Source organism: Microcaecilia unicolor, chromosome 3 (assembly GCF_901765095.1).
Source record: "Microcaecilia unicolor chromosome 3, aMicUni1.1, whole genome shotgun sequence".
Classification (NCBI taxonomy): domain Eukaryota; kingdom Metazoa; phylum Chordata; class Amphibia; order Gymnophiona; family Siphonopidae; genus Microcaecilia; species Microcaecilia unicolor.
The window spans coordinates 202,286,999-202,313,339 of NC_044033.1; the positions used below are offsets into that span (position 1 = coordinate 202,286,999).

Sequence of the window (26,341 nt, forward strand, 5' to 3'; positions counted from 1 at the left end):
TTGGAGTGTACTCTCTTGGCATACACTAGTTCTTACAGATTATCTGGTGAGCAAGGAGGAGTTTTCACATTCTTTTATCCAGTGTCATGCCATCTCAAATGGCCCATCTCACAGAAACTTATCGTATTCAGAACATTGAAATGGTTTCTCACCGAGTAGTGTTTCCATGTGCATACCATGACATGAATGAATACCACTTTTAAGCCAGAGTATGCTGGGAATGACCAAAATCTCTCAAAATGACTTATAATGCTCTTTTTAATACTTACATAGTGCCAAAAGGGAGTCTCCTTTTAGAGTTTATGGAGTGTAATATTTACAGGCAACGTACCATGTGTGCTTGGAAGTTCTTTTTTTAATCAAGCCAGTGGCACTTAGTACAGTTGGGACTACATCCCAATTTTGTAGTATCCAGTTCACTGAAACTGAATTTCCTCTGAGTGAATACTTCCATGACTTTCCAGCTCAACTCTGTGGATCCTTTCATGTTGTCTCAGGTTACACATCTGACTGAAACATTTTTCACATTCAGAACATTTGAATGGCTTCTCTCCCGTATGAATCCTTTCATGCTGCCTCAGGTTGCCTTTCTGATTAAAACACTTATCACATTCTGAACATTTAAATGGTTTATCTCCAGTATGAATCCTTTCATGTTGTCTTAAATAGGATTTATGAATGAAGCTTTTATCACATTCTGAACATTTAAATGGTTTTTCTCCCAAGTGAATTCTTTCATGCTGTCTCAGGTATGACTTATGGATGAAGCTCTTGTCACACTCAGAACATTTGAACGGTTTTTCTCCCAGGTGAATTCTTTCATGCTGTCTCAAGTAAGATTTATGAATGAAGCTTTTATCACATACCGAACAACTGAACGGTTTCTCTCCCATGTGCATTCTTTCATGCTGTCTCAGATACGATTTATGAATGAAGCTCTTATCACATTGTGAACATTTAAACGGTTTCTCCCCCATGTGGATTCTTTCATGCTGTCTCAAATAAGATTTATGAATAAAGCTTTTATCACATTCTGAACATTTAAACGGTTTTTCGCCCCTGTGGATTCTTTCATGCTGTTTCAAATAAGATTTATGAATAAAGCTTTTATCACATTCTGAACATTTAAATGGTTTTTCACCCATGTGAATTCTCTCATGCTGTCTCAAATAGGATTTATGAATAAAGCTTTTATCACATTGTGAACACTTAAATGGTTTTTCTCCTTTATGAAATTTTAGATGTATTTTAAGCTGTGACCTATAAATAAAACATTTTTCACATTCAGTACACTTAAAAGGTCTGTCTCCTCTGTGAATTTTTTTATGTGCTATGAGGTTTGACTTCCACGTAAACTTTTTCTCACACTCGGTACACTGAAACTGTTTTCCTACTGTGTGAACTCTTACACGTTTTTCCAATTCAGTTCGGTGAATCCTTTCATGCTGTCTCATGTTGCACATCTGACTAAAACATTTATCACACTGAGAACATTTAAATGGTTTTTCCCCTGTATGGATCCTTTCATGCTGTCTCAAGTTACCTTTCTGATTAAAACATTTATCACACTGAGAACATTTAAATGGTTTATCCCCCGTGTGTATCCTTTCATGCTGTCTCAGATAGGATTTATGAATAAAGCTTTTGTCACATTCTGCACACTTAAATGGTTTCTCACCGGTGTGAATCCTTTCATGCTGTCTTAGGTAAGATTTATGAATGAAGCTTTTATCACACTGTGAACATTTAAATGGCTTCTCCCCTTTGTGAAATTTCTGATGAATTTTAAGCTGAGATCTGTATACAAAAGATTTTTCACATTCAGAACACTGAAAAGGTCTGTCTCCTCTGTGAATTTTTTTATGCGCGATGAGGTTTGATTGCCATGTAAATTTCTTTCCACATTCAGCACACTGAAACTGTCTTCCCCCTGAGTGAATTCTGATATGACTTTCCATGTCTGCTTTGCAGGTAAATGACTTTTCACAATGAGTACATTTTAAGGGCTTTTTTTGCATAAGAAGATTTTTATGTGGCAAAAGAGTTATTTTCTTAGGAATTTCTTTCTCACCTTCAGTACTTGCACAATTATTGTCACTCGTAGGATTTTTTTGGATAGACATGTGACTTGATTTTTCAGTTATCCTGTTCCCACACTGCATCGTCTGTTGGTGATCAAGAGATTGTGAATTTGTGCTGACGTTTCCCCAAGTATCAGCACTTCGAAATGGTCTCTCTCCTTCTCCAAGCCTCTCAGGCTGTACAGGATTTAGGCAGTGGTTGGAATTTCTGTCTTGTTCCGTGCATGTGTCTGGTCTTTCTCCTAATTGGACACTCTCTTCCACGCTGGCCGATGTTAAACTCCTGATACCTCCTTCACACTCTGTTGCAGGATTTGGGCTGACTCTGGAGGGATCTCCCTGGTTCCATTCCTCCATCAGTTGTCCATCCCACATTATATGTTTCTCACTATTATTCCCAAATCCATCATCTGTTGGATAAAAATGAGAGTATTACCATTAATTTACAGCTACAGAGGAGGAGATACACAGAATAGGGAAATAACCCTGTAGAATTAGTTAAAGGGTAGGACTTTGCATGACACATAACAGGAAGTGTTTGCAGACAGGTACAGGGAACATAAGAACATATGCGTTTGCCATACTGGGACAGACCATCAAGCTCAGTATCCTGTTTCCAACAGTGGCCAATCCAGGTCACAAGTACCTGGCAAGATCCCAAAACAGTAGAATACATTTAATGGTGCTTATCCTAGACGTAAGCAGTGGATTTTCCCCCAAGGTCACATTAATAAAGGCTTGTGGCCTTTTCTTTTAGGAAGCTATCCAACCCTTTTTTGAACCCCGCTGAGCTAACTGCTTTTACAACATTCTCTGGCCATGAATTCCAGAGTTTTAATTACACATTGAGTGAAGAAGAAATATTTTCTCTGATTCGTTTTAAATTTACTACTTTGTAGCTACATCGCGTGTCCCCTAGTCCTAGTATTTTTGAAAAGAGTAAACAAGTGATTCACGTCTACCCGTTCCACTTCACAGTATGGCAATACTTATGTAAGGCGTGAGCCCTTAACATTTCTACAATTCACCCCTCTACATGTAAAGTTAGAAACACTCCACAACGCACAGTGATGATCTCATTAGAAAGGCATTTAACGCTCACCGCTCTTGGCTTCGGTATCCTCCTCTCCTTCCTCCAGCTGGTCCCAGACGAACGGCTCTTCAATTTTCAGGATCTTTACTGGGGGATCGTGGTTGTAACTCAGACCGTCTATTTGAAAAATGGGAAAATACCTTCATTTTTTTTTGCCCCGTCTTGGATATTAAGAAAAAGTAACAGTTTTTGGCCAAAACTGACGATGTTACGTCCAGTCTCTTAATTATTTCCAGTATCATGTTCTTGCTTCACGAATTTCCTTTGCGGGCGCTTCGCGTGCTGCAAAACTTGCAGCAATTAAGACGCCTTGTTACTAAGCTGCGTTACACACTTAAAAAAAAAACTAACGAGAGATGCGCTAAAAGCACTGTTAATTTTTTGCAATTGCGTGCTAAGCACACGCAAAATAATTGTTTATATTTATTTGAGAGTGTGGAGAGTGAGCATCCCTGCACTAACCCGTTAACTCATCTACATTACCACGAGTTAACGGGTTAGCGCAGGGATAACGTGGAAGCCCTTACCACGCTAATTTTTTTTTTAATGGGCTCATGCTAATGGAAAAACTGTTTTATTAATGGCCATGCACTAAATACAAATTATTACTTTATTTTTTAATGGCCGAAGTAAAAATGGCCTTAGCGCGCAGGAAAGACCTGCTTCAAAATGCACTACAGCCAGTTTTTACCACAGCTTAGTAAAAGAACCCTAAAATTTCAGGAGACCAGCAATGAATCCTTTGTCTTAAAGAAAACACATATTTTGGTTACTATATTAAAGCCTTATCTTCTGTAACAGTTCTCAAACTCATTTCTAACTTAGCTACGAGTGAAATGATGGGAATTCAGTGATTTCTGAAACTTTAAGGGCTTCTTTTACAAAGCCACGCTAACGATTCTCACGTGGCAGATAAAGCCCTGAATGGTCCATCCAGTCTGCCCAACAGTCATGTTCATTATCAATTCAAGATTTAAATCAACAATGACCATCCTGCCTCTCTCCCTTTCATGACTCATACAAAACAAAACACATGCACTGCAGGGACAGAGAAAGGGCTGGAACAGCAGTGAGAGGTTAGAAATGACACAGAACAGAAAGTGTAGAAAGAAAAGGGATTTCATTAAAAAGAAACAGGAAGGCAAAGAGACACGAGAGAAAACAGAGGTAAGAAAGAAAGGAAATTCTGAAAAAGGATAACAGCCTGGCAAGAATAGAACGAAGGGAGAGAATAAGAGAAAGGGAGAAGAAAGGAGAGCTGAAAATAACAGCAGAAAAGCAAAAATAAGGTAAAATTATGTATCATACCTGATAATTTTCTTTCCCTTAATCATAGCCGATCAATCCATAGACTGGTGGGTTGTGTCCATCTACCAGCAGGTGGAGATAGAGAGCAATCTTTTGCCTCCCTATATGTGGTCATGTGCTGCCGGAAATTCCCCAGTATGTCGATATCAATGCTCCATCCGCAGGACTCAGCACTTAGAGAATTACACCCACAAAGGGACACTCTGCCCAGCTCACCACCGCCGGGGCGGTGGGCGGGAAACCACACCCGCCGACGCGGGGGGAACTGGCTTATCCTGCTACCGCAACCGCGGGAGGAGCTGGCTTACCCTAACACCGCCGATGCGGGAGGGATACAAAGCTACCCTACAGCCGCACGAAGCGGGAGGGAGCGCCGGCATAATTTAGTTATCAATCCAGCCACCGCCGAAACGGGGGGAGAGGAAGCAGCAGCTCACTGTAACACAAAATCGTCTCAACTCGAAGAGACTTCAATTGGAAGAACTTGAACACGAAGTCCTCGTGAACAGGAAATGAAGACTGAACTTGAACCTGAAATATAACCAGAACACAAACAATACAGATATCTGGAAGGGGCTATGGATTGATCGGCTATGATTAAGGGAAAGAAAATTATCAGGTATGATACATAATTTTACCTTCCCTATCATCAAGCCGATCAATCCATAGACTGGTGGGATGTACCAAAGCAGTACTCACCCAGGGCGGGACATGGAAATCCCTGAACGCAACACTGAAGCCCCAAACTGGGCCTCGGCCCGAGCAGCCACATCCAAGCGGTAATGTCGTGAGAAGGTATGAGCCGACGACCAAGTAGCCGCTCTGCAAATCTCTTCCAAGGAGACAGATCTGGACTCCGCCATCGAGGCTGCTTGTGCTCTAGTAGAGTGCGCCTTCAGCTGAATAGGCGGAATCTTCCCCGCCGCCACATAAGCTGCCGCGATCGTCTCCTGGCTTGACCCAACGTGCCACTGTAGGCTTAAATGCCTGCAGACCCTTACGAGGGCCTGCGAACAGCACGAACAGATGATCCGACTTCCAGAAATCATTGGTCACTTCCAAGTATCTGATGATGACCCGTCTAACATCCAGGTATTTGAGCGCAGGGTACTCCTCTGGGTAATCCTCCCTACGAAAGGAGGGTAGGTAAAGCTGCTGATTTACATGGAATCGAGAAACAACCTTGGGCAGGAAGGAAGGCACTGGGCGAATCAATACTCCTGCCTCAGTGAATCGCAGGAACGGTTCTCTACACGAGAGCGCCTGGAGCTCGGAAACTCTTCTGGCTGATGTGATAGCCACCAGGAAGACTGCTTTCAACGTCAGGTCCTTCAGCGATGCCCTTGGCAAGGGCGGCTTCTGCAAGGTCCGTAGTACCAGATTGAGATTCCACGTAGGTACTATCGAGTGTAGAGGGGGGCGCAGGTGATTAACTCCTTTGATAAAGCGTACCACATCCGGCTGGGAAGCCAGGGAAGCCCCCTTCAGACGACCCCTGAAGCAAGCTAGAGCCGCCACCTGGACTTTCAGCGAACTACGCGACAGGCCTTTCTCCAGCCCCTCTTGCAGGAACGCCAACACTGAAGATATTGGAGCAGTGAAGGGCGATACAGACCCTGCCTCGCACCACAACGCAAAGGTACGCCAAACCCTGGCGTAAGTGGTGGAAGTAGAGCGCTTCCTCGCTCTCAGCATAGTGGCGATGACCTTGTCTGAGAAGCCCTTCTTCCTTAGCCGTTTCCACTCAATAGCCAGGCCATAAGACCAAAGGGGGAGGGATCATCCATCACCACGGGACCCTGATGCAACAGGCCCCGCTCTGCTGGCAGCCGCAGAGGGCCGTCCACCGAGAGTCTGACTAAGTCCGCATACCAGGGACGTCTGGGCCAATCCGGACCCACCAGGATCACCTGGCCCGGATGCATTGCCACCCTGCCCATCATGGGCCAGGGCGGGAACACATAGAGAAGCTCCTGTGCCGGCCACTGCTGGAGAAGAGCATCGACTCCCAGAGATCGAGGGTCCCGTCCTCTGCTGAAAAAGTGCAGCACTTGGCAATTGGCCGAGGACGCCATCAGATCCAGGCTCGGCCGGCCCCAGCGTTTCGTGATGTCCAAGAACGCCCGAGCAGACAGTTGCCACTCTCCGGGATCCAAGGTATGGCGACTGAGAAAGTCCGCCTTGACATTCATGACTCCCGCAATGTGGGCCGCCAACAGCTGTTCCAGATTCGCTTCCGCCCACAGGCATAGCTTCATGGCCTTCTTGGCTAGAGGGGCGCTCCTGGTACCTCCCTGGCGATTGACATAGGCCACAGCCATGGCATTGTCCGACAGGACCCGTACAGGCCTCAGCACCAGTACCGGGAGAAACTCAAGAAGCGCCAACCGAATGGCTCGGAGCTCCAGGAGGTTGATGGACCATTTTGTCTCTGCAGGAGACCAGAGCCCCTGCGCTGTCCGTCCCAGGCAGTGGGCTCCCCAGCCCGTCAAGCAGGCGTCCGTCGTGACAACAACCCACTCCGGGGTCGTAAGAGGCATTCCTGCGGACAGGTTGCCTGGCCTCAGGCACCAGCTCAGCGCCTTTCGCACCGCTGGATCCAAAGGAAGGCGTACGGCGTAATCCTCCGAGACTGGAGTCCACCGCCGCAGAAGAGAGTGCTGCAGTGGCCCAGGGCACTACCTCCATCGTGGCCGTCATGGAGCCCAGCAGCTGCACATAGTCCCAAGCCCGAAGAGTAGAGGAGGCTAGGAACTGGCCCATCTGGGTCTGAAGCTTGACGCTCCGGTTGTCCGGCAGGAACACTCTGCCCACTTGGGTGTCGAATCGAACTCCCAGATACTCCAGAGCCTGAGTCGGGCGCAGCTGGCTTTTCTCCCAGTTGATGATCCATCCCAGGGAGCTCAGAACAGCAATGACCCTGTCTGTAGCTCTCCCGCACTCCGCATAGGAAGGGGCTCGGATCAGCCAGTCGTCCAGATAGGGATGGACTTGCACTCCCTCCTTGCGGAGGTAGGCCGTAATGACCACCATTACTTTGGAGAAGGTCCGCGGAGCCGTAGCCAACCCGAACAGGAGGGCTCTGAACTGGAAGTGTCGGCCCAGCACTGCAAAGTGCAGAAAGCGCTGATGAGGCGGCCAGATGGGAATATGTAGGTAAGCTTCCTTGATGTCCAGGGAGGCCAGGAATTATCCCTTTTTCACCGCAGCTATTACGGAGCGGAGGGTCTCCATCCGGAAGTGCCGAACTTTCAAGGCCTGATTGACTCCTTTGAGGTCGAGAATAGGCCGAGCAGATCCTTCTTTCTTTGGCACCACAAAGTAAATGGAGTAGCGCCCCTTGCCAAGCTGATCTACTGGCACCGGGTCCACCGCGCCCAGGCGGATCAGGTTGCTCAAAGTCTGCTGCACGGCAGCTGCTTTGACCTGAGACTTGCAAGGAGAGTTTACAAACCCGTCTCTTAGGGGTCGGCAGAACTCTAGCTTGTAGCCGTCTCTGATGACTTCCAGAACCCAAGCGTCTGAAGTTACCCTGGTCCACTCGCCCAGAAACGAGGACAACCTTCCTCCTATCTGCACTGGGCCATGGACCAGGTCCCCGTCATTGGGTATGCGACCCTGGGGGCGGGCCGGAAGACGAACCTCCGGGACGGCGGTCCCTACAAAAGGAATGCTGCTTGGGGGAGAAGTTCCGTTTGAAGGAAGCGGAGGCAGAGGAGGCCGACTTGCCCGGGCGATACCGACGGGCTTCCTGGAATCGGCCCTTAGAGGGACCAGGACGGGCACTGCCGGCCCCAGCCCTGACCTCCGGCAATCTCTTGCTCTTGGACGTGCCGAGCTCCATCACGATCTTGTCCAGCTCGTCCCCAAAGAGCAGCTTGCCTTTAAAAGGCAACTTGGCTAGGCGAGATTTAGAGGCATGGTCAGCAGACCAGTGCTTAAGCCAGAGCCACCGCCGCGCAGAGACTGTCTGAGCCATGCCCTTGGCCGAGGCTCTCAAAACATCATACAGCAAGTCTGCCAAGTAGGCCAAACCCGACTCCAGGGTCGGCCATTCCGCCCTCCAGGAAGGGTCCGAGGGGGAAGCCCGCTGCAAAACAGTCAGGCACGCCCTAGCCACGTAGGAGCCGCAAACCGAGGCTTGCAAACTCAGAGCGGCCACCTCAAAGGACGACTTTAAGGCTGCCTCCATTCTCCTGTCTTGGGCGTCCTTCAGGGCAGTGCCACCTTCCACCGGCAGCGCCATTTTCTTAGTCACGGCAGTGATTAAGGAATCTACCGTGGGCCAGACAAAGGCTTCCCGTTCCCCCTCAGGAAAGGGGTACAGACGGGACATAGCCCTGGCTACTTTCAGGCTCGCCTCAGGGGCATCCCATTGCGCTGAAATTAAGGTCTGCATGGCTTCATGAACGTGGAAGGTTCTAGGCGGCCGCTTCGTTCCCAGCATAATGGCGGAGCCAGTAGAGGCTGAGAGAGAACCTTCCTCCGGAGAGGCAATCTTCAAAATGCTCATGGCCTGCACAAGCAGGTTGGGCAAATCCTCTGAGCGAAAAAGCCGCGCTGCAGAGGGGTCATCCGCTCCATCCGAGCGAAGATCAGTCTCTTCCATCGATTCCGCTAAGGATCTCTGGGAGAACTCAGACACGCTGCCGTCATCCACATCATAGGAGACCGAGTCCCCAGAGGGTGGAAGATCCACCCGAGGGCGCTTAAGCATAGAGGCCTCATCACCCCGATCAGAGGGGTGGGCAGGAGCAGTGTTCTGCATAAGAAAGGCTTGATACAGCAGCAAAATGAGCTCAGGGGAGAAACCCCCCAGTCTGTGCATTTCTGCAGCCTGTGCCGCGGCCCTAGAGGCGCCCTCCATCTGCGCTCCCAGTAGCGGGGGAGAGTCGTGTTGCGTGTCCAAAATGGTGTCCGGCGTGAAACTCCGAGAAGTAGCCATGCGGGAAGAAGGGCGTTTTAATTTCGCCGACTTCTTACTGTCGCCCGATTCAAGGGCGACCAAGCTGTTAACATCTCCCATCTCAAGGGCGGCCCAAGAAGAAGCCGACCGAGCCACGTGGCCGGTCATGACCAGGAGGGCGGCCAGCGGGGGATGGGCCGCCGCGCCGGAGGAAAAACCGGTGAACTCTCCCGGTTCCAAAAGGGCGCCCAAAAAGGGCGACTCTACCTTCGATCCCCCCGCTTCCCCGCTAAGCGCGCGAACGCGTTCCGGGGAGCGTCTTTTCGCGCCCTTGCCACCGCGGCCATAGCCACATGGAGACCGTTCGGGGAACCCCCTGCCCGCTAGTTAAAGGTAAAAATTACCTGCTTCTTGCTCCGAGCAGCGACAACTTGTTCCAGTGAGCAGCTGCAAATGGACGTCCTTTTTGAACGTTTAAAAAACATTTTTTTTTTGTTTTTGTTTAACGGAGCCAGTGGGAGGGGGGAGAAAAGGAGGGACCTGGCACCACCAGGTTTGCACTTGCTCACGAAGAGCCCTCAACCCCAGGTACTCAACAAAACCTAAACAATTAGGCTTGGAGACCTAGCCAGTGCTGCTGCTGTGTGACCACACACCTGCTGAGATAGAGAACATACTGGGGAATTTCCGGCAGCACATGACCACATATAGGGAGGCAAAAGATTGCTCTCTATCTCCACCTGCTGGTAGATGGACACAACCCACCAGTCTATGGATTGATCGGCTTGATGATAGGGAACGGGAATAGAAGAAAAGAAATGTATTCACAGAACAAAGATTAGAAATCAGGGGCCTGAATTATAACACCCTCATTCCAAGAACAGGTGTCTTTCCTGTAAGAAATGTTCAGATCAACTCATCAAGGAGAGATCAACCACCGAGGTGGAGGAACAGGAACACTACGAACGTATATAGAGGTCAAAGGAGGAATGTAGGCAACTAGACACTTCCAAAGACGACGATGGAGTCGGGCAATGTCCTGTATGAAATGTATTCAAAAGATCAATAGGTGACTCGACATGGCACCAGTGCCAGCCCTCAGGAGTCTAAGAAAACAATAAATATCCAAGCATATAAACAGCCATTCATTCAAAACATTAAAAAAAAGCAAGTATCAAACATTAAAAAGATGTAAAAAAATCAATCTATTGAAAAAAAAAATACAAAATGGAATTATGCCATTGCGGCCACATTGAGCCTGCAAAGAGGTGGGAAAATGTGGGATACAAATGCAGCAAATAAATAAATACTGCAAAATATGGGGCCCTTTTACTAAGCCGCGGCAAAAAGTGGCTTGCGGCTGTATGAGCGCGTCCTGGAAAAAAGCCTTTTTTAAGGGGCCAGAAAATGGACATGTGGCAAAATAAAAACCAGCGCGCGTCCATTTTCGGCCCAAGACCTTACCACCACCCACTGACTTAGCGGTAAGGCCTCACACGCTAACCTGGCAGCGCGCAAAAACTTACGATTACTGCCGGGGCAAACGCCACATGGCAGAAAGTAGAAAATTATATTTTACTGCATGTTTTGGGCATGCATTGAAAAATGGAATTGCATGCGGTAGCCGGGCGCTAGTTCCAATTTGGCACGTGTTGGGACAGTCGTAGGCGCCTACGCACCTTCGTAAAAGAGCCCCCTAGTTTGTGAATACGGAAAGCCAAAATAATGAACAAACTTTATCTTGTATGTGGTTATATATATTTTTTTCATTCAATACCGTTTTTTTACGTTCAGTATTCCATGCTGATGATACAACACATATTTTGCACTAAAATCCCATTATGTATTCTTTTTAATGTATGGTTTATTTATATGTTTCCCGAAACACGGTACCGTGTCGAGTCGACTATTGATCTTTTGAATAAATTTTATACACGGCATTGCCTGACTCCATCGTCATCTTTGGAAGTGTCTAGTTGCCTACACTGCTCCTCTGACCTCTAGATCAGACCACCACCAGCTTTTAATCCAAGCTACATCACCTGTTTCACACCAATCCTCATAAGGACTCGCAAAGGGCAGGTTTCCTCTTTCCTCACATCCTGAGGGCTCAATTCTAAAACCCTCTTCCTTAAAGCGGATTAAAATGTCTGGTACGACATCGGAGGAATCTGTTACGAGAAAAGATAGTTACAACTTGTTTAGAGAAGTTAACCTCAAAGCCTGGATTTATCAATGCGAGTGAGCTCTGAATTTTACTTAAATTAGGTCCATGTTCAAAAGGGTTTCTCTCGGAACCAGGTGTGCACCATAGGGGATGAGTATCGGAATACCGTCTCCCTCGTCTATATGAGTACATAACTACATTAGTATTGCCATACTGAGACAGATCGACGGTCCATCAAGCCCAGCATCCTGTTTCCAACAGTGGCCAATCCAGGTAACAAATACCTGGCAGAAACCCAAAGAGTAGCAACATTCCATGTAGAACCCCAAAGAATAGCAAGATTCTGGAATCCTAAAGAATAATAAGATTCCATGTAGAACCTCAAAGAGTAGCAAAATTCCATTCAGAATCCCAAGTATATAAGTATTGCCATACTGGGACAGACCAAAGGTCCATCAAGCCCAGCATCCTGTTTCCAACAGTGGCCAATCCAGGTCACAAGTACCTGGCAGAAACCCAACGAGTAGTAACATTCCATGTAGAACCCCCAAAGACTGGGCTCATGGAACCTCACGATAGGCTAGCATTTTAAAATTTTGCCTCCTTGACCAGTCATATCTTGCAGTGTACAAACTAAATGGTCCTTTTACTAAGTTGTGCTGAAAAATGGCCTGCGCTAGTGTAGGCGCATGTTTTGGACGTGCGCAGATTCATTTTTCAGCGCGCCTGTAGAAAACGTCTTTTTTGGGGGGGGGGGGGGGCTGAAAATGGACGTGCGGCCAAATGAAAATTGGCGCACATCCGTTTTGGGTCTGAGACCTTACTGCCACACATTCACTTAGCGGGAAGGTCTTAGGTGTTAACCGGGCAGTAATCATCAATGCGCGTACAATGCCGATTACCGCACGCCGGAAAATAAAATATTATTTTCCTGCGCGCATAGTGGACGCACATAAAAAAAATTTAATTACCGCCCGTGCCACAAGGTAACTGGGCGGTAGTTCAAAATTCAAATGCGTAGGCACCTGCGCGGCTTAGAAAAAGCGCCCCTAAGACTCCCCATGCCAAGGTCCCGCTGCAGGTTTCCATGCAAACCCCCATAGGTACAACATACCTACAAGCTTCTAAGTCACATGGATAATTTAACAATGGCTTAAGCAAGAGGAGTGGTAGGGACAGGCTTCAGGGAGTGTAAAAGACACAAGGGAAGCTGTTACTGGTTTAAGTAGGGACCTCTCTCATGCTCACCTCCCCCGTCAAAGGCATTGCACGTGCGATTTTTATTCTCCTCCCGTTTTACAATTACACTCCAAGATACAGTAATAAGAGTACATGACGGCAGATGAAAACCAGACTGGTCCATCTAGTCTGCCCAGTAAGGGGACTAGGGCAGTACAGCTGAGAGTTGTATTTGCCACTCGGTGCAGGAGACATCCCTCTATGGAACAGCAAATTACCCAAAAGATGAACCACAAGATCAAACAAACGGGATAAAATCTCTGCCCGAGGACCCTCCTCTGGTGCTTCACCATGACTACTAAAATCGCCAGAAATGTTTCTAGGATAAGCAGCATAAAATGTATTGCACTGTTCTGGGATCTTGCCAGGTACTTGTGACCTGGATTGGCCACTGTTGGAAACAGGATGCTGGGCTTGATGGACCTTCAGTCTGTCCCAATATGGCAGCACTTAAGTACTTGGGATTCTAAATGGAATCTTGCTACTCTTTGGGGTTCCACATGGAATGTTGCTACACTTTGAAATTCTGCATGGAATCTTGTTATTCTTTAGAATTCTAGAATCTTGCTACTCTTTGGGGTTCTACATGGAATGTTGATACTCTTTGGGGTTCTGGAATGTTGCTACTATTTGGGTTTCTTCCAGGTACTTGTGACCTGGATTGGCCACTGTTGGAAACAGGATGCTGGGCTTGATGGACCTTCGGTCTGTCCCAGTATGGCAATACTTATGTACTTCAACTTATACTCCTAGATTTTCCCTATATTTCTCCATTTCCCTCTTTTGTTGCTACAAAAATCTAGGGTTCATCTTACTCCTAATCTACATTTTCATTCTCTTTCTGTCTTTCTTCCATCGGCTTCACTGACGGTGCCCATCCCAGAGAGTCTATAATCTAACAGGACATAAGGACGTGCAGGAGGAATTTTTACACGTGCTTGTGACAGTAGGGTGAGTCTCTTGCGTTGTCTCTGACTGTTGGAGATCCATGATGGCGAGGTCTTCTTCCTCTTGTTTGATGCTCATGGAGAACACAGATGTTACAATCGGAAGGCCTGCGATGAGAAAAATAAGCACGTTTAGAAGGATTCATCAAAGCTCTGTTAATGTCAGCAAAGCTGTTTTCAAAACTATTTACACAGGGTAAAAAGGCTTTTTTGAAAATTGCCCACCCTGTATATGCAGTCAAAATTCACGCATGGCTTCACATCCTCTGCTCTACGATCCCTTCCTCTCCCTCTGGGATCCTCTGTACCTGTCCCCTGCTTTCTTGAATTCAGATATTAGTTTTGTCTCCAACACATCCACCACCCTTTGTGTAAAGAAATATCTGTTTTGATTATTCCTGAGTCCAGGCCCGCAGAGAGACGGGGCAGGGCCGCTGCCGCCCCCCAGGATCGCCGTTGCCAACCTTGCCAGTGGAAGACTCCAGTGCTGCCCTGCCCCTGCTTTTTTTTCTTGTTGCGCTCGGCACGGCGATAGAGGGCAGCGAAAAGAAGCTGGAGGGAGGCCCGGCTCCAGAGTTTTCTCTCTCCTGCTCCTATCAGGACACAATCACTGGGGCCTGTCAGGAGCAGGAGAGAAAGAGAGAGAATTTTGCTCCCCCCTCCCCCCCCCCTCACGGCCCTGCCTGAGCCTACTCTCTTTCGCCTTCATCCTATGACCTCTTGCTCCCGGATGCCTGCCTCCTGTACAGTCATACTGCTGAGGTATTTAAATGTCTTTCGTATCTCTCTTATCCCAGTTTTCCTCCAGACATACACGTTCAGGTCTTTAAGTCTGTCCCCATAAGCTTTATGACAAAGGCCACGGCCCTCTGGACTGACTCCGTCCTGTTACTATCTTTCTGAACTGTACACGGTTCTCTAAATTACATCTCACTGAAGACTTATACAGAGACACTTATCACCAACTTTCTCCTGCTGGCCGTTCCTCTCCTTATGCTCCCAGGCATCCGTCTGGCTTTTGCTATCTCATCAAATTAATTAGCCCACTAAGATGATCATATACAACAATCATGTCCAATCCCGCTCTTTCTTTCATGCACAGAAACTCACCCCCCCCTTTCAATACACTATACGTTTTCCTTGGGTTTTTGCAGCAAACATACAACATTAAATATTAGCTGTCAAACTCTACATCATTCCTCAAGCTTCACTGGCTATTTCTGTATGTTCTCCACACCGCCGTGTTTTAAAAATGGCTACCGAGACTCCCTTGCCAGACCCACGAGACTACCGCGGGAAGTCTCGTCACCTATTTTGAATACACGATAACGACGGGCAGAATAGCACCTAAAGAAGCCACTAGACCCACAAGGGTCCTTCAAAGTAGGACCAGGAAGGGCCCACTGAGGCTCGGGGGGCTGAAGTGTGAGGGAGGGGGTGGCGGGGCAGGGACTGTGGCAGCGCGGGCGGGGGCCCAATGACCTTTACTGCCTGGGGGGGGGGGCCCACAATACTGTCAGTCAGCCCCTGGTCCAGTGTTTACTGCAGTGGGCTGAAAGCCTGGGGAACTGGGTTAAATTTTCACTGTGACTCCTTGTGACCCTGGGCAAGTTACTTAACCCTCCATTGCCCCAGGTACAAAAACTTAAATTGTGAGCCCACTAAGGACAGAGAAAAGTACCAGCATGTAATAAATGTAAACTGCTTTGGTTGTATCACAGAAAGGCAACGTATCAAAGCAGACGACCCCCTTCACGTATCCAAACATCAGGAGATGGAGTTTAACTCTCCAATTGTTTGATAATAATGGCCCATCTCCTGTGATCTGACAATGCAAAAAGCACTTAAACCCAAAACATCTCCTTACCCATGGAAGGGTCATTTGTTTTTTCTTTTCTCTCCCATTCACAGTGTTGAGTGAAATATTTCTCATCTTCCTTTTTAATCTTGAATATAACATCAGGATTAACAATGGAATAACCTGTCAATACAAAATAGGAAAATTACATTTAAACGGCACTTGAACAACCCCCGGGGAATTCATCTCTTTCCTATTCTGATGGAGCAGTGGAAATGTGTACCTCTGAGTGGGTGTTTGTGTGTTTTCTTTGGGTGTGTATATTTGCCTGATAGAAGAGACAGCTGCAGTCTGACACGTGACTAAGATTAAACTTTGGAGTATTTAAGATACATTATTTTCTATCATGACCTTCCTAGGTGCAGGCATAGAAGGTGTCAATCTTTTCTGGAAGCATGTTGTGCCCTTCCGGACAGGGGGGGCCGGGGCCCACCCATTTAGGGCTCAGGCCCACCCAACAGTAGCAAGCTCAACCAGCTGAGAACTTCCCCCTGATGGTAACGAAAACGCTACTCTCCACGACACCAGCACCTGAGCACGCTCATTTTTCAGCGCATGCCTGCTGCAGACTGCTAAGGTGGAAAGAAGCATTTTCCGGCCAGCTGAGATTTTTTTGTTGTTGTTGGGGGGTGGGGGGGGGTGGAGAACACTTGGTGTCTAGGCCCACCCAATATCTGTTATCTGGCTACGCTCCTGCTTCCGGAGCTCTGGAGTCTCAGCTTTTTATTAGGAGAATCCCAGAAGGAAAACCCAAGTCCTGGGATATTAATATAACTAGAGACCAGTGAGAGGAGAAAAAAAGGGATATTTGTCGTGTGACATCTGGTTATGACTTAGAGGGGTTACATGCTGTATACTGCACAGTTAACACATCACACCCTGTGGATCTCAGCTAGGGATCAGAGAGGTAAATTCTCCATCCTGTACCCCAGCTGCAGAGAAGAGAGAGACGCAATTTCCAGCTGGTCTCCAGTTTAACATAAGTTATTTCACTGTTTACAGCAAGTCTGCCAAGTCTCTCCAGTGGCGTACCAAGGGGGGGGGCCGGTCCGCCACGGGTGCACGCCGCTGGGGGGTGCCACGCGCCTGTCGGCTCCGCTCGTTCTCTGCTCCCTCCAGCTCGGAACAGGTTACTTCCTGTTCCGGGGCAGAGGGAGCAGGGAAAGAGCGAAGCGAGCAGTCTGCTACAGCATTAACAGGGAACCGGTTCACAATTTTCGCTTTTCAGTTATCCGTAACGCTCACCTGGCACCTAAGTTAACGGAGAGAAAGCACTGAAATAAGAGGGGAGGGGAGGATTTAGGAAACGACAGGATTCCTTGTTATTTGCTGTTCATTGTGAGCGGGTTATGCCTGCCTATCCTCTGCTATCTCACATCTTGCGAGACAGAGCTCTGTGGGTGCTGCACCCCCCCAGCAGGTAAAAATGCACCCGGGGGGTGTCCTTTCGCCGGAGGGAGGTGTCCTTTCGCCAGGGGGGGGGGGGGTCGTGCTGCACCCGGGGGGGGGGGGCATCGGCGATCCGCCCTGGGTGTCACCCACCCTAGGAACGCCACTGAGTCTCTCACTGGGTTCTGGAGCTTTAGCGCTTTAGAAATGTCAACTAGTAGTAGTAAAGCAGGATCCTCTTTGGACAGGATATATCAGGAATTTGGGATTATCCCAGCCTAGCAAAAGGTACTGCCGTTCCGGCAAAGGATGGCAGGCGACAGAAAAGGCGTATTTACCCCGTGACATCAGGAGGCTGTGAATTTCCTTGATGACGTTCTTGTACAGCTCCTTCTGCCATTCTCCCAGAACATCCCACTCCACTTCCCAGAAATAAGCAGCGACGTCATTGAACGTGACCGGTACCTGCAACAGAAAACAGGTTGCCCTCAGCTAGGGTTACCAGGGATTGTCCTCAATGTTCCTCTTCAGTGTCCCCGACTGGAAGAAATTTAACTTGCCAGTTATTGCAATTCTCTCAACTTGGGTCTAACCACAAAATCTTTGACAAGACTTCAATTACTTCAAAACACTGTGGCCCAATTAATTTGATCCCAAAATAAATTTAGCATGTTACATCCTTGCTGCAAACCATTCATCGGTTGTCTGTTCAGGCCAGAATCCATTTTAAAGCCTTATGTTTTGTTTTTAAGATCTTGAATGGATTCTGTCATAAGTGTTGCCATACTGGGACAGACTGAAGGTCCATCAAGCCTAGTACTCTGTTTCCAACAATGCCCAATCTAGGTCACAAGTAATTGGCAAGATCCAAAAACAGTACAATACATTTTATGCTGCTTATCTCAGAAATAAGCAGTGGATTTTCCCAAGTCTATTTTAATAATGGCTTATGGATTTTTCTTTTAATTAACTATCCAAATCTTTTTTTTAAACCCTGCAAAGCTAACTGCTTTTACCATATTCTCTGGCAACAAATTCCAGAGGTTAATTACACGCGGAGTGAAGAAATATTTTCTCAGATTCATTTTAAATTTGCATGTCCCCTAATCCTAGTATTATTGGAAACAGTAAACAAGTGATTCACATCTACCCGTTCCATTCCACTCATTATTTTACAGACATCTATCATATCTGCCCTCAGCCATCTTTTGTCCAAGCTGAAGAGCCCTAACCGCTTCAGCTTTTCCTCATAGGGAAGTCGTCCCATCCCCTTTATCATTTTCGTCGCCCTTCTCTGTACCTTTTCTAATCCCACTATATCATTTCTGAGATGCGGCAACCAGAATTGCACACAGTATTCAAGGTGCAGTCGCACCATGGAGCGATACAAAGGCATTATTACATCCTCGCTTTTATTTTCCATTCCTTTCAACTCTGATTTGTGTTCAGCCTTGCAGAACCACCACTAGACTTACCCATGTGAATAAGTTAGTCTCCTTTTTCCACTGCCAAGAGATTTACACTGGCCGTGGTCTCTAAATGGAATGCCTTCCCTATTACTATTTGGACTGAAACAAATTACTTCTGGAAATCACTTAAATCTTGATTTTTCTCCAAGTGCTATTTACGATCAAGAAACTACAGACATAGCAGAATACAGTGGCTTGGCTTATATTTAGAACATCTAGATTTGAATCTGCCTTACCGTTACTGATAAATATTCACTGGCTTCCTGTTAAGTTGCATATTATTTTTAAATATGTAATACAACCTTTCTTATTATAAATGGGGTTGCTCGAACTTATTAGTCTTACTCAAGAGAAATAAAGCTCTTTCGGATAGGCTTTCACTATTAAAATATCCCAGTGCTAAATATCTAACTAATAATTCAGTATTTAAATGACTATTTTCCTTTAAAGGTGAGCCAGTTGATGTAGTGTATCTAGATTTTCAGAAAGCTTTTGATAAAAAGTTCCTCATGAGAGACTCCTGAGAAAATTAAAGAGTCAGAGGATAGGAGGCATGGTTTTGGTGTGGATTAGGAATTAGTTATTGGAAAGAAAATAGAGGGTAGGGTTAAATGGTCATTTCTCTCAATGGAGAAGGGTGAACAGTGGAGTGCCAAAGGGATCTGTACTGGGACCGGTACTATTTAACATATTTATAAATGATATGGAAATTGGAACGACGAGTAAGGTGATCAAATTTGCAGATGATACAAAACCATTCTAGGTTAAAACACGTGCGGACTGTGAAATATTGCAGGAAGACCTTAGGAAATTGGAAGAATGGGCGTCCAAATGGCAGATGAAATTTAATTTGGACAAATGCAAGGTGATGCTCATTGGAAAGAATAATCCGAATCGTAGTTACCTGATGCTAGGGTCCACCTTGGGGGTCAGCACTCAAGAAAAAGATCTAGGTGGCATTGTAGATAATACGCTGAAATCTTCTGCTCAGTGTGTGGCGGCGGCGGCGGCCAAAGATTAAAAACACTAAAATGCCTTTGTATCGCTCTATGGTGCATCCGCACCTGGAATATTGCGTTCCGTTCTGGTCGCCGTATCTCAAAAAAGATATAGCAGAATTAGAAAAGGTTCAAAGAAGAGCTCTCGTATGAGGAAAGGCTAAAGAGGTTAGGGCTTTTCAGCTTGGAAAAGAGATGGATGATGGGAGATATGATTGAGGTCTACAAAATCCTGAGTGGTGTAGAATGAGTAGAAGTAAATCGATTGTTTACTTGTTCCAAAAGTACAAAGACTAAGGGACACTTGAGGAAGTTACATGGAAATACTTTTAAAACTATTTTTTCACTCAACGAATAGTTAAGCTCTGGAATCCTTTGCTGGAGGATGTAGTAACAGCACTTTGCGTATCTGCATTTAAAAAAGGTTTGGGCAAGTTGATGGAGGAAAAGTCCATAGTCTGCTTTTGAGACAGAGATGGGGAAGGAACTGCTTGCCCTGGGATTGGTAGCATGGAGTATTGCTGCTAATTGGGTTTCTGCCAGGCACTTGTGACCTGTTGGCAGGATACTGGGCTAGATGTACCATTGGTCTGGCCCAGTATGGCTACTCTTATGTTCTAATCCCCCGGTGACATTATGTTTTAGCGCTCCAGTCACGCTGCAGAATGAGCCATTGTGTTTCTTAACTCAACGTATGATTAAACTCTGGAATTCGTTGCTAGAGAATGTGGTAAAAGAAGTTAGCTTAGCAGGGTTTAAAAAAGGTTTGGCTGACTTCCTAAAGGAAAAGTCCATAAACTATTATTAAGATGGACTTAGAGAAAATCCACTGCTTATTTTTAGAATAAGTAGCAGAAAATGTATTGTACTGTTTTGGGATCTTGCCAGGTATTTGTGACCTGGATTGGCTGCTGTTGGAAACAGGATGCTGGGCTTGATGGACCTTCAGTCTGTCCCAGTATGGCAATACTTATGTACATTTTGGTAGTAGGTTGTAATAGTAGTATGATGGATTGACAAATGATTTAAACTCACTGTAGGGTCTCGAACTTGAACTAGCTGTGTGCTATAAGAGGTCCCAAGACCATGCTATCTTTTATAATGTCGTCATTCCCTTTTTGAATAGTTAGGAACGTCTTTATTGAACAGCACCTGGCAATTAGCGCTAATCTGTTGATGGTTCCTCTGATTTCAAAGTTATGGCTGGACAGTTCCACAACACAGGGACATCACAGCTAAAAGCAGTAGGACGACAGCCGTCTTCCTCTAGAATTTATGTAATCCCCCGTTAGGTTGGGGATTAATAGACGAGTGAGTCACTGTGGGGAATAACTGGGAGGTCCCTGGGTGGGAGGAAGCCCAGCCCAAAGAGAGTAATTTGGAAATAAAATGCAGAGAGATAGTTCCATGGTAGAGAAGAGTCACAAGGGGGGAGGAGTTACAAGGAGAGAAAGAGAAGTTTTTACTCTTTAGAAGGGGGTCTTTGGTTGCCTTCAAGCTTCTGCCAAGTGACCCGAAGGAGAAGGGGGATCCTGAAACACCTTAAGACTGGGCTAGAAATGAGGAGCAGTTATTGCCCCACCCACAATAACTGGTGAAGGCGTCAGACCTTCGGGCAGATTGGGGAGTCCAGCCCGTGAGCAGGGTTCAAGACAGGACGTAACCTGCTCAAGACTGGGGTGCGGCCATGGAAGGAGGACAGCCATAAGGGACTGTGTCTGGTGATAGCGGAGTGAGTCGGTAGAGAGGAGAACAGCCCTGGGATTACATTCAGCGAAACAGGACAGGCATGGACAAGGGGTGCATGTGAATATGTGAATAGCCCTGACAAAAAGAATCTCCTGTACATAAATTATTTTTCTCAACATTGCCATTGGCGATTCACATCTTTTTTCTATTCTGTGCTGGATCTTGCGAATCACCTGCCTATGTGTTTTCTTGGACCTTCCATTCATCTGTCATAAGGCCATTTGTCTTCACACTGTAAGATCTATGACGAAGGAATCCTCTTAACACTTGAGGTCCTCCTAGTCTAAAGGAGTCTAGTATTTCTAACAGTACTTGATGATTCAGTAAGTCAAATGAGCTGGAGAGATCAAACCGCATAATCGTACTCATAAATGTTCTTAGTTTGCTCAACAGTGTCTCTGTACTGTAGCTTTTCCTAAAGCCTGATTTTGATGCACCAGATTGAACTACTCTAAATATTTAGCACGTTGCGAGGCAAATATGCTTTCTAGGACCGTAATGTGTAGGGGTATCGAGGCTACTGGTCTGTAATTGGTAACATCTCCTAGGTCACCCCCTTCTGGTCTTCTGGGATGGGGCTGAGAATGATCTTGTTAGTTGTTTAGGGAACGTGCCCTTTTTTAATGGAAGAGTAACTAAGGGGTAACCTCCTGCCAATCCTAAGGTTTATGATTGCTTAAATCCCAACTTCCATGGGTTTTCTTTAAACTATCTTTAATCCCCAATTGATTTTGTGGACTATAAAGCAACTAAGGTTATTATTATTATTTGGAAAGATTTTCTTTTGTAATTATATCCTATGGTTGTATCTTATCAAAGATGGTATCTTTGTATTTAATGACATTAATAAATAAATAATAAAAAGGAAGAGTAACATAGTAACTGATGGCAGATAAAGACCTTTACGGTCCATATCCATCAAGATAAACTTATTTTACAAGGTATGCGATATTTTATATGCATACCCAAGTTCGATTTGACCTTGCCATTCTCAGGGCACAGACCGTAGAAGTCTGGAATCCTAAAGAGTTACAAGATTCCGGAATCCCAATTAGTAGCAACATTCCATGTAGAACCCCAAAGAGTAATGACGGCAGATAAAGACCTGAGTGGTCCATCCAGTCTGCCCAACAAGATAAACTCATTTTACATGGTATGTGATACTTTATACCCGAGTTTGATTTGTCCTTGCCATTCTCTGCCCAGCACTGTTCTTTTATTAAAAGTTCTGAAGATTCCGGAATCCCAATTAGTAGCAACATTCCATGTAGAACCCCAAAGAGTAACATACTAAATGATGGCAGATAAAGACCTGAACGGTCCATCCAGTCTGCCCAACAAGATAAACTCATTTTACATGGTATGCGATACTTTATACCCGAGTTTGATTTGTCCTTGCCTTTCTCAGGGCACAGACTGTAGAAGTCTGCCCAGCACTGTTCTTGTACTAAAAGTTCTGAAGATTCTGGAATCCTAAAGAGTTACAAGATTCCGGAATCCCAATTAGTAGCAACATTCCATGTAGAACCCCAAACAGTAACATAGTAAATGACGGCAGATAAAGACCTGAACGGTCCATTGGCCCAACCCAGAGTGGAGGAAGCGGACCCCTTTACAATTTGAATGTACGTATTGGTTGTTGAAAGGGAGAGGCCAATTCAAAACCAGTACCCAAAACATTTGGGGAACTGTCCCACCTGCACTCCCCCAAACTAGCTGTGCCATCAAGCGAAAAAAGACCTGGATTTTTGTGCAGTCTTCCGTCTTAAAATCGTATACTAACAGGAAGCTCGGGAAAAGGACTACATGATTCATAATTAGATCATAAATTCTAAGATCTTATGGAAGGGGGGTCAATTTGTTTCTGCTAAAGCTGATTTCCTATTTGGTGTTATTTTTATTTTTCTTACAGATCTGATATTTGAAGATTTGTATGTGCAAGATGCGGCCCAATCAATTTAGTTCTTAAGTTTATTTCACTGTTATTGCTTTGGTTTGAGCTATTATTGTTCTGTCAGGTCTTGCCTTTGTATTATATTTCTTTTTTCTGTTAGTTACATGCCTTTAGCATTATATTTATTTATTTCTGACATTTATATCCCATATTATCCCAAACAAGTTTGAGTTCAATGTGGCTTACAATAACCAGTACAGGATACATAACAAAGAATAATGCATAAGAAAGTAATTTGTTGTAAGAATCCAATTTTACAGTATCATAAACATACTGAGATAACTATGAATGTTTAACATTTAGAAAATCTATTATGAATGAGAAATTGTACATGAAGCAAACAGAAAGTTAATGGTAAATAGAATAATAACCAATTCAGGTAATAATTAATTGTTTGAGATATGGTTGTGCTTTGTGAGGGTTTGTTTGAATAGGAACGATTTGAGGATTTTGCGGAATCTAGTATATTCCTGTATATTTCTTATTTACATAGTAGTAAAAAAGGCCCGTTTCTGACACAAATGAAACGGGCGCTAGCAAGGTTTTCCTCGGCTCCCCTGCAGCCACCCATGTCCAGCGACCCTCCTCTCCCCCTGCGCCCACTGCAGCCACCCATGTCCAGCGAACCTCCTCTCTCCCCTGTCCCCCCCCAGCCACCCATGTCCAGTGACCCTCCTCTCTCCCCTGCCCCCCCTCCAGCCACCCATATCCAGCGACCCTCCTCTGGGATCAGCTGTGAGGCATGGTTTTTTCCCCCCCCCGGGTTCTGAAGTTGACATCATAATGGCTACGGTGATGTCAGCCTGATCTACGGAGCCTAGCAGACCAACTCGGAATGAGCCACGGTCCCAGGCAAGTCAGAACGTTGGAGGTGAGAATTATTATATAGGATGATCAGGTCTGAAATAAGGGCCCAATATTTTAAGGATTTATGCTCATAAATTGGACTCACTTAAAATTTAGGAGTGCTGGGGGCATAAATCTTTACCCAAAATCTCACTAAACTCCTAAATTTAGGAACATGAAAAGTGGGTCACAGCAGAAGTGAATTTAGGGTAGGAAAAAAAGCAGGAGCTTAACACCGATTTCCAGCACAAGGCTCACAGATGAGGGGGCCTGCGTTGCTGTAGGCGTGTGTTTTGGACGCGCACAGGTCCATTTGCTCAGCACGCCTGGAGAAAAAGGCATTTTTGTGTGTGCGCCAGAAAATGGACGTGCGGCAAAATTAAAACCAGCGCCCGTCCAGGTTCAGGCTGAGACCTTACCACCACCCGTTAACTTAGCAGTAAGGTCAGACGCACTAACCGGGCGGTACGCAGCCAGCGCGTGTAAACTGACGATTACCACCGGGTAAGCACCACACGGTGGAAAGTATTTTCTACCCCGTGTTTTGGGCACATGTCAAAGTTGGAATTACCTGCCGGGCGGTAGTGCCAATTTGACGCGCGTTGGATGTTCGTAGGCGTCTACGCACCTTAGTAAAAGCGCCCCAGGTTCATAAATTTAGACAAATGAACGGCAGCCTAAATTTAAAAAGCATAACTTTTATGCTGCTAAATTAAGATGAATTTTCAGTTGAAAACTAAGGGCTCTTTTTACAATTGAATGGGCTTTGTCGCATTTGGGCTCCGCTAATTGTTATCACAGCTTTGTAAAACAAACTCTAAATGGGATACAAAACCAAAATATACAACACGAAATAAAAAGGGAAAGAAAAAAACACTGCAAATTTTGGAGCCCTTCTAGTAAGCAGCGCTAAAAAGTGGCCTTAACTAGTCTCAGCGCACGTCTTTCCCGCACACTACGGCCATTTTTAGTGCTGCCAGTAACTGGGCGATTTTTGCATTTTTTTCCCCAAAAATGGTCACGCGCTAATATTCACATTAGCACACGAGTGCTTACTGCCACCTATTTCGGTGGCGGTAAGACCTCACGCACTAATCCTGCGCTCACTCAGCACGCGGCAATTCCCACGCGCTAACTTATTAGCATGGCCGCACCCACTTTCCACCCTCCCAAAACACGCCCCCAGCTACAAAATACTATGTTTTAGGGTGTGGATTGCGCACGCAGAACCAAAAATCTACTGTGGGGCCAGCTTCAGCCATTTTGCCGCGTGGTAACCGCGCCTTAATGATTTCTGACACTTAGTATACGAGCCCCTTTGTTTTTCTTGTTCATTTTCTTTCATTTTAAAACAAAAACACACCCCAAAAAAGTACAGGTTGTTTACCTGTATTAAGAGACTTTCTATATTGCTGGTTTACAAGAGTGGCGACTAGTCAGAAGCTTTTTCGGGGACTCTCCCCCGCCCCCCCCCCCTTGCTCTGGAAATGTAAAGCTTGGCTATCAAAAAAGGGGGATTGCTTAGGGTGGCGTCCAGCTGGAGACCTGACAGATGGGAGGGCAAGGGGCACAGGCCACAATCTGATGACCTGTCCTTTATAGGATTTCTCACATATTTTAACATGGGTTTCCAGTCCTGTTTTGTGAGATGCCTATGTGGCTTCTTAGTTCATTCAATTCTAATAATAAAAGTCCAAGCACTTGGTGAGTTCTTAGTTGCATAATACAGAATGTGTGCAGGATACCCGGGAGTTTTATTTTATAACTGAACTGTTGTATAGATTTTGTTCTATGATGTGGCTTTGCATTTAGAACTCAGCTACAGCTATATTTTTATTATTATTTATCATCATCATCTGTGATCCGGCTCGAGCAAGACTCTGGTTCTGGAATGACGGATTATAAATGCATCAGGACAAAATTCAAGGATTATTTGCCACCTCGGCTGATCAACTGGTCCCGCTCCATTTTGGATGCTGGGGATGAAAACAAAACGCTGCAGCTGATGCTGGTGGACAGATGGCCTAGATGCAAGAAGGGCAGGAGGCTGCCCTGTCACTTCCCACCCCCTCAGGGGGGGGGAGGCCACACTCCTTTCCCCCCCAGCTCTGCACACCCAAAAACTGATGCACCGTCCAGGGGTGACAATTTCTTACCTGATCGGAAACCAGGGCAGACATTTCCCACTGAATTCTGCAGCCGCTGCGGGGATCGATGCAGGCTGGAGCGATCTCTGTTCCTCATTAGAAGCTAATGCAGATAGGAGGGGAGGAGGCTGGGCTCAAGTCCCTTCCTCTCCCCCCTGCAGATCTGGGGCTGGGGGCTCGCAAGGATTTG

At 46.0% G+C, this 26,341-nt stretch overlaps 1 protein-coding gene across 1 annotated transcript; it reads right to left on the reverse strand.

The window, feature by feature from the left end:
* Positions 1 to 88: 88 nt before the first annotated feature.
* On the reverse strand, positions 89 to 26,341 carry LOC115466113 (zinc finger protein 271-like). Its single transcript, XM_030197154.1, has 7 exons — positions 26,161 to 26,341; positions 17,327 to 17,453; positions 15,609 to 15,722; positions 13,727 to 13,849; positions 11,431 to 11,559; positions 3,184 to 3,291; positions 89 to 2,491 (listed from the first exon to the last, which is right to left on the reverse strand). Exons 1-7 carry the CDS (start codon positions 26,182 to 26,184, stop codon positions 417 to 419), a joined length of 2,700 nt encoding a protein of 899 aa, XP_030053014.1. The 5' UTR covers positions 26,185 to 26,341; the 3' UTR covers positions 89 to 416.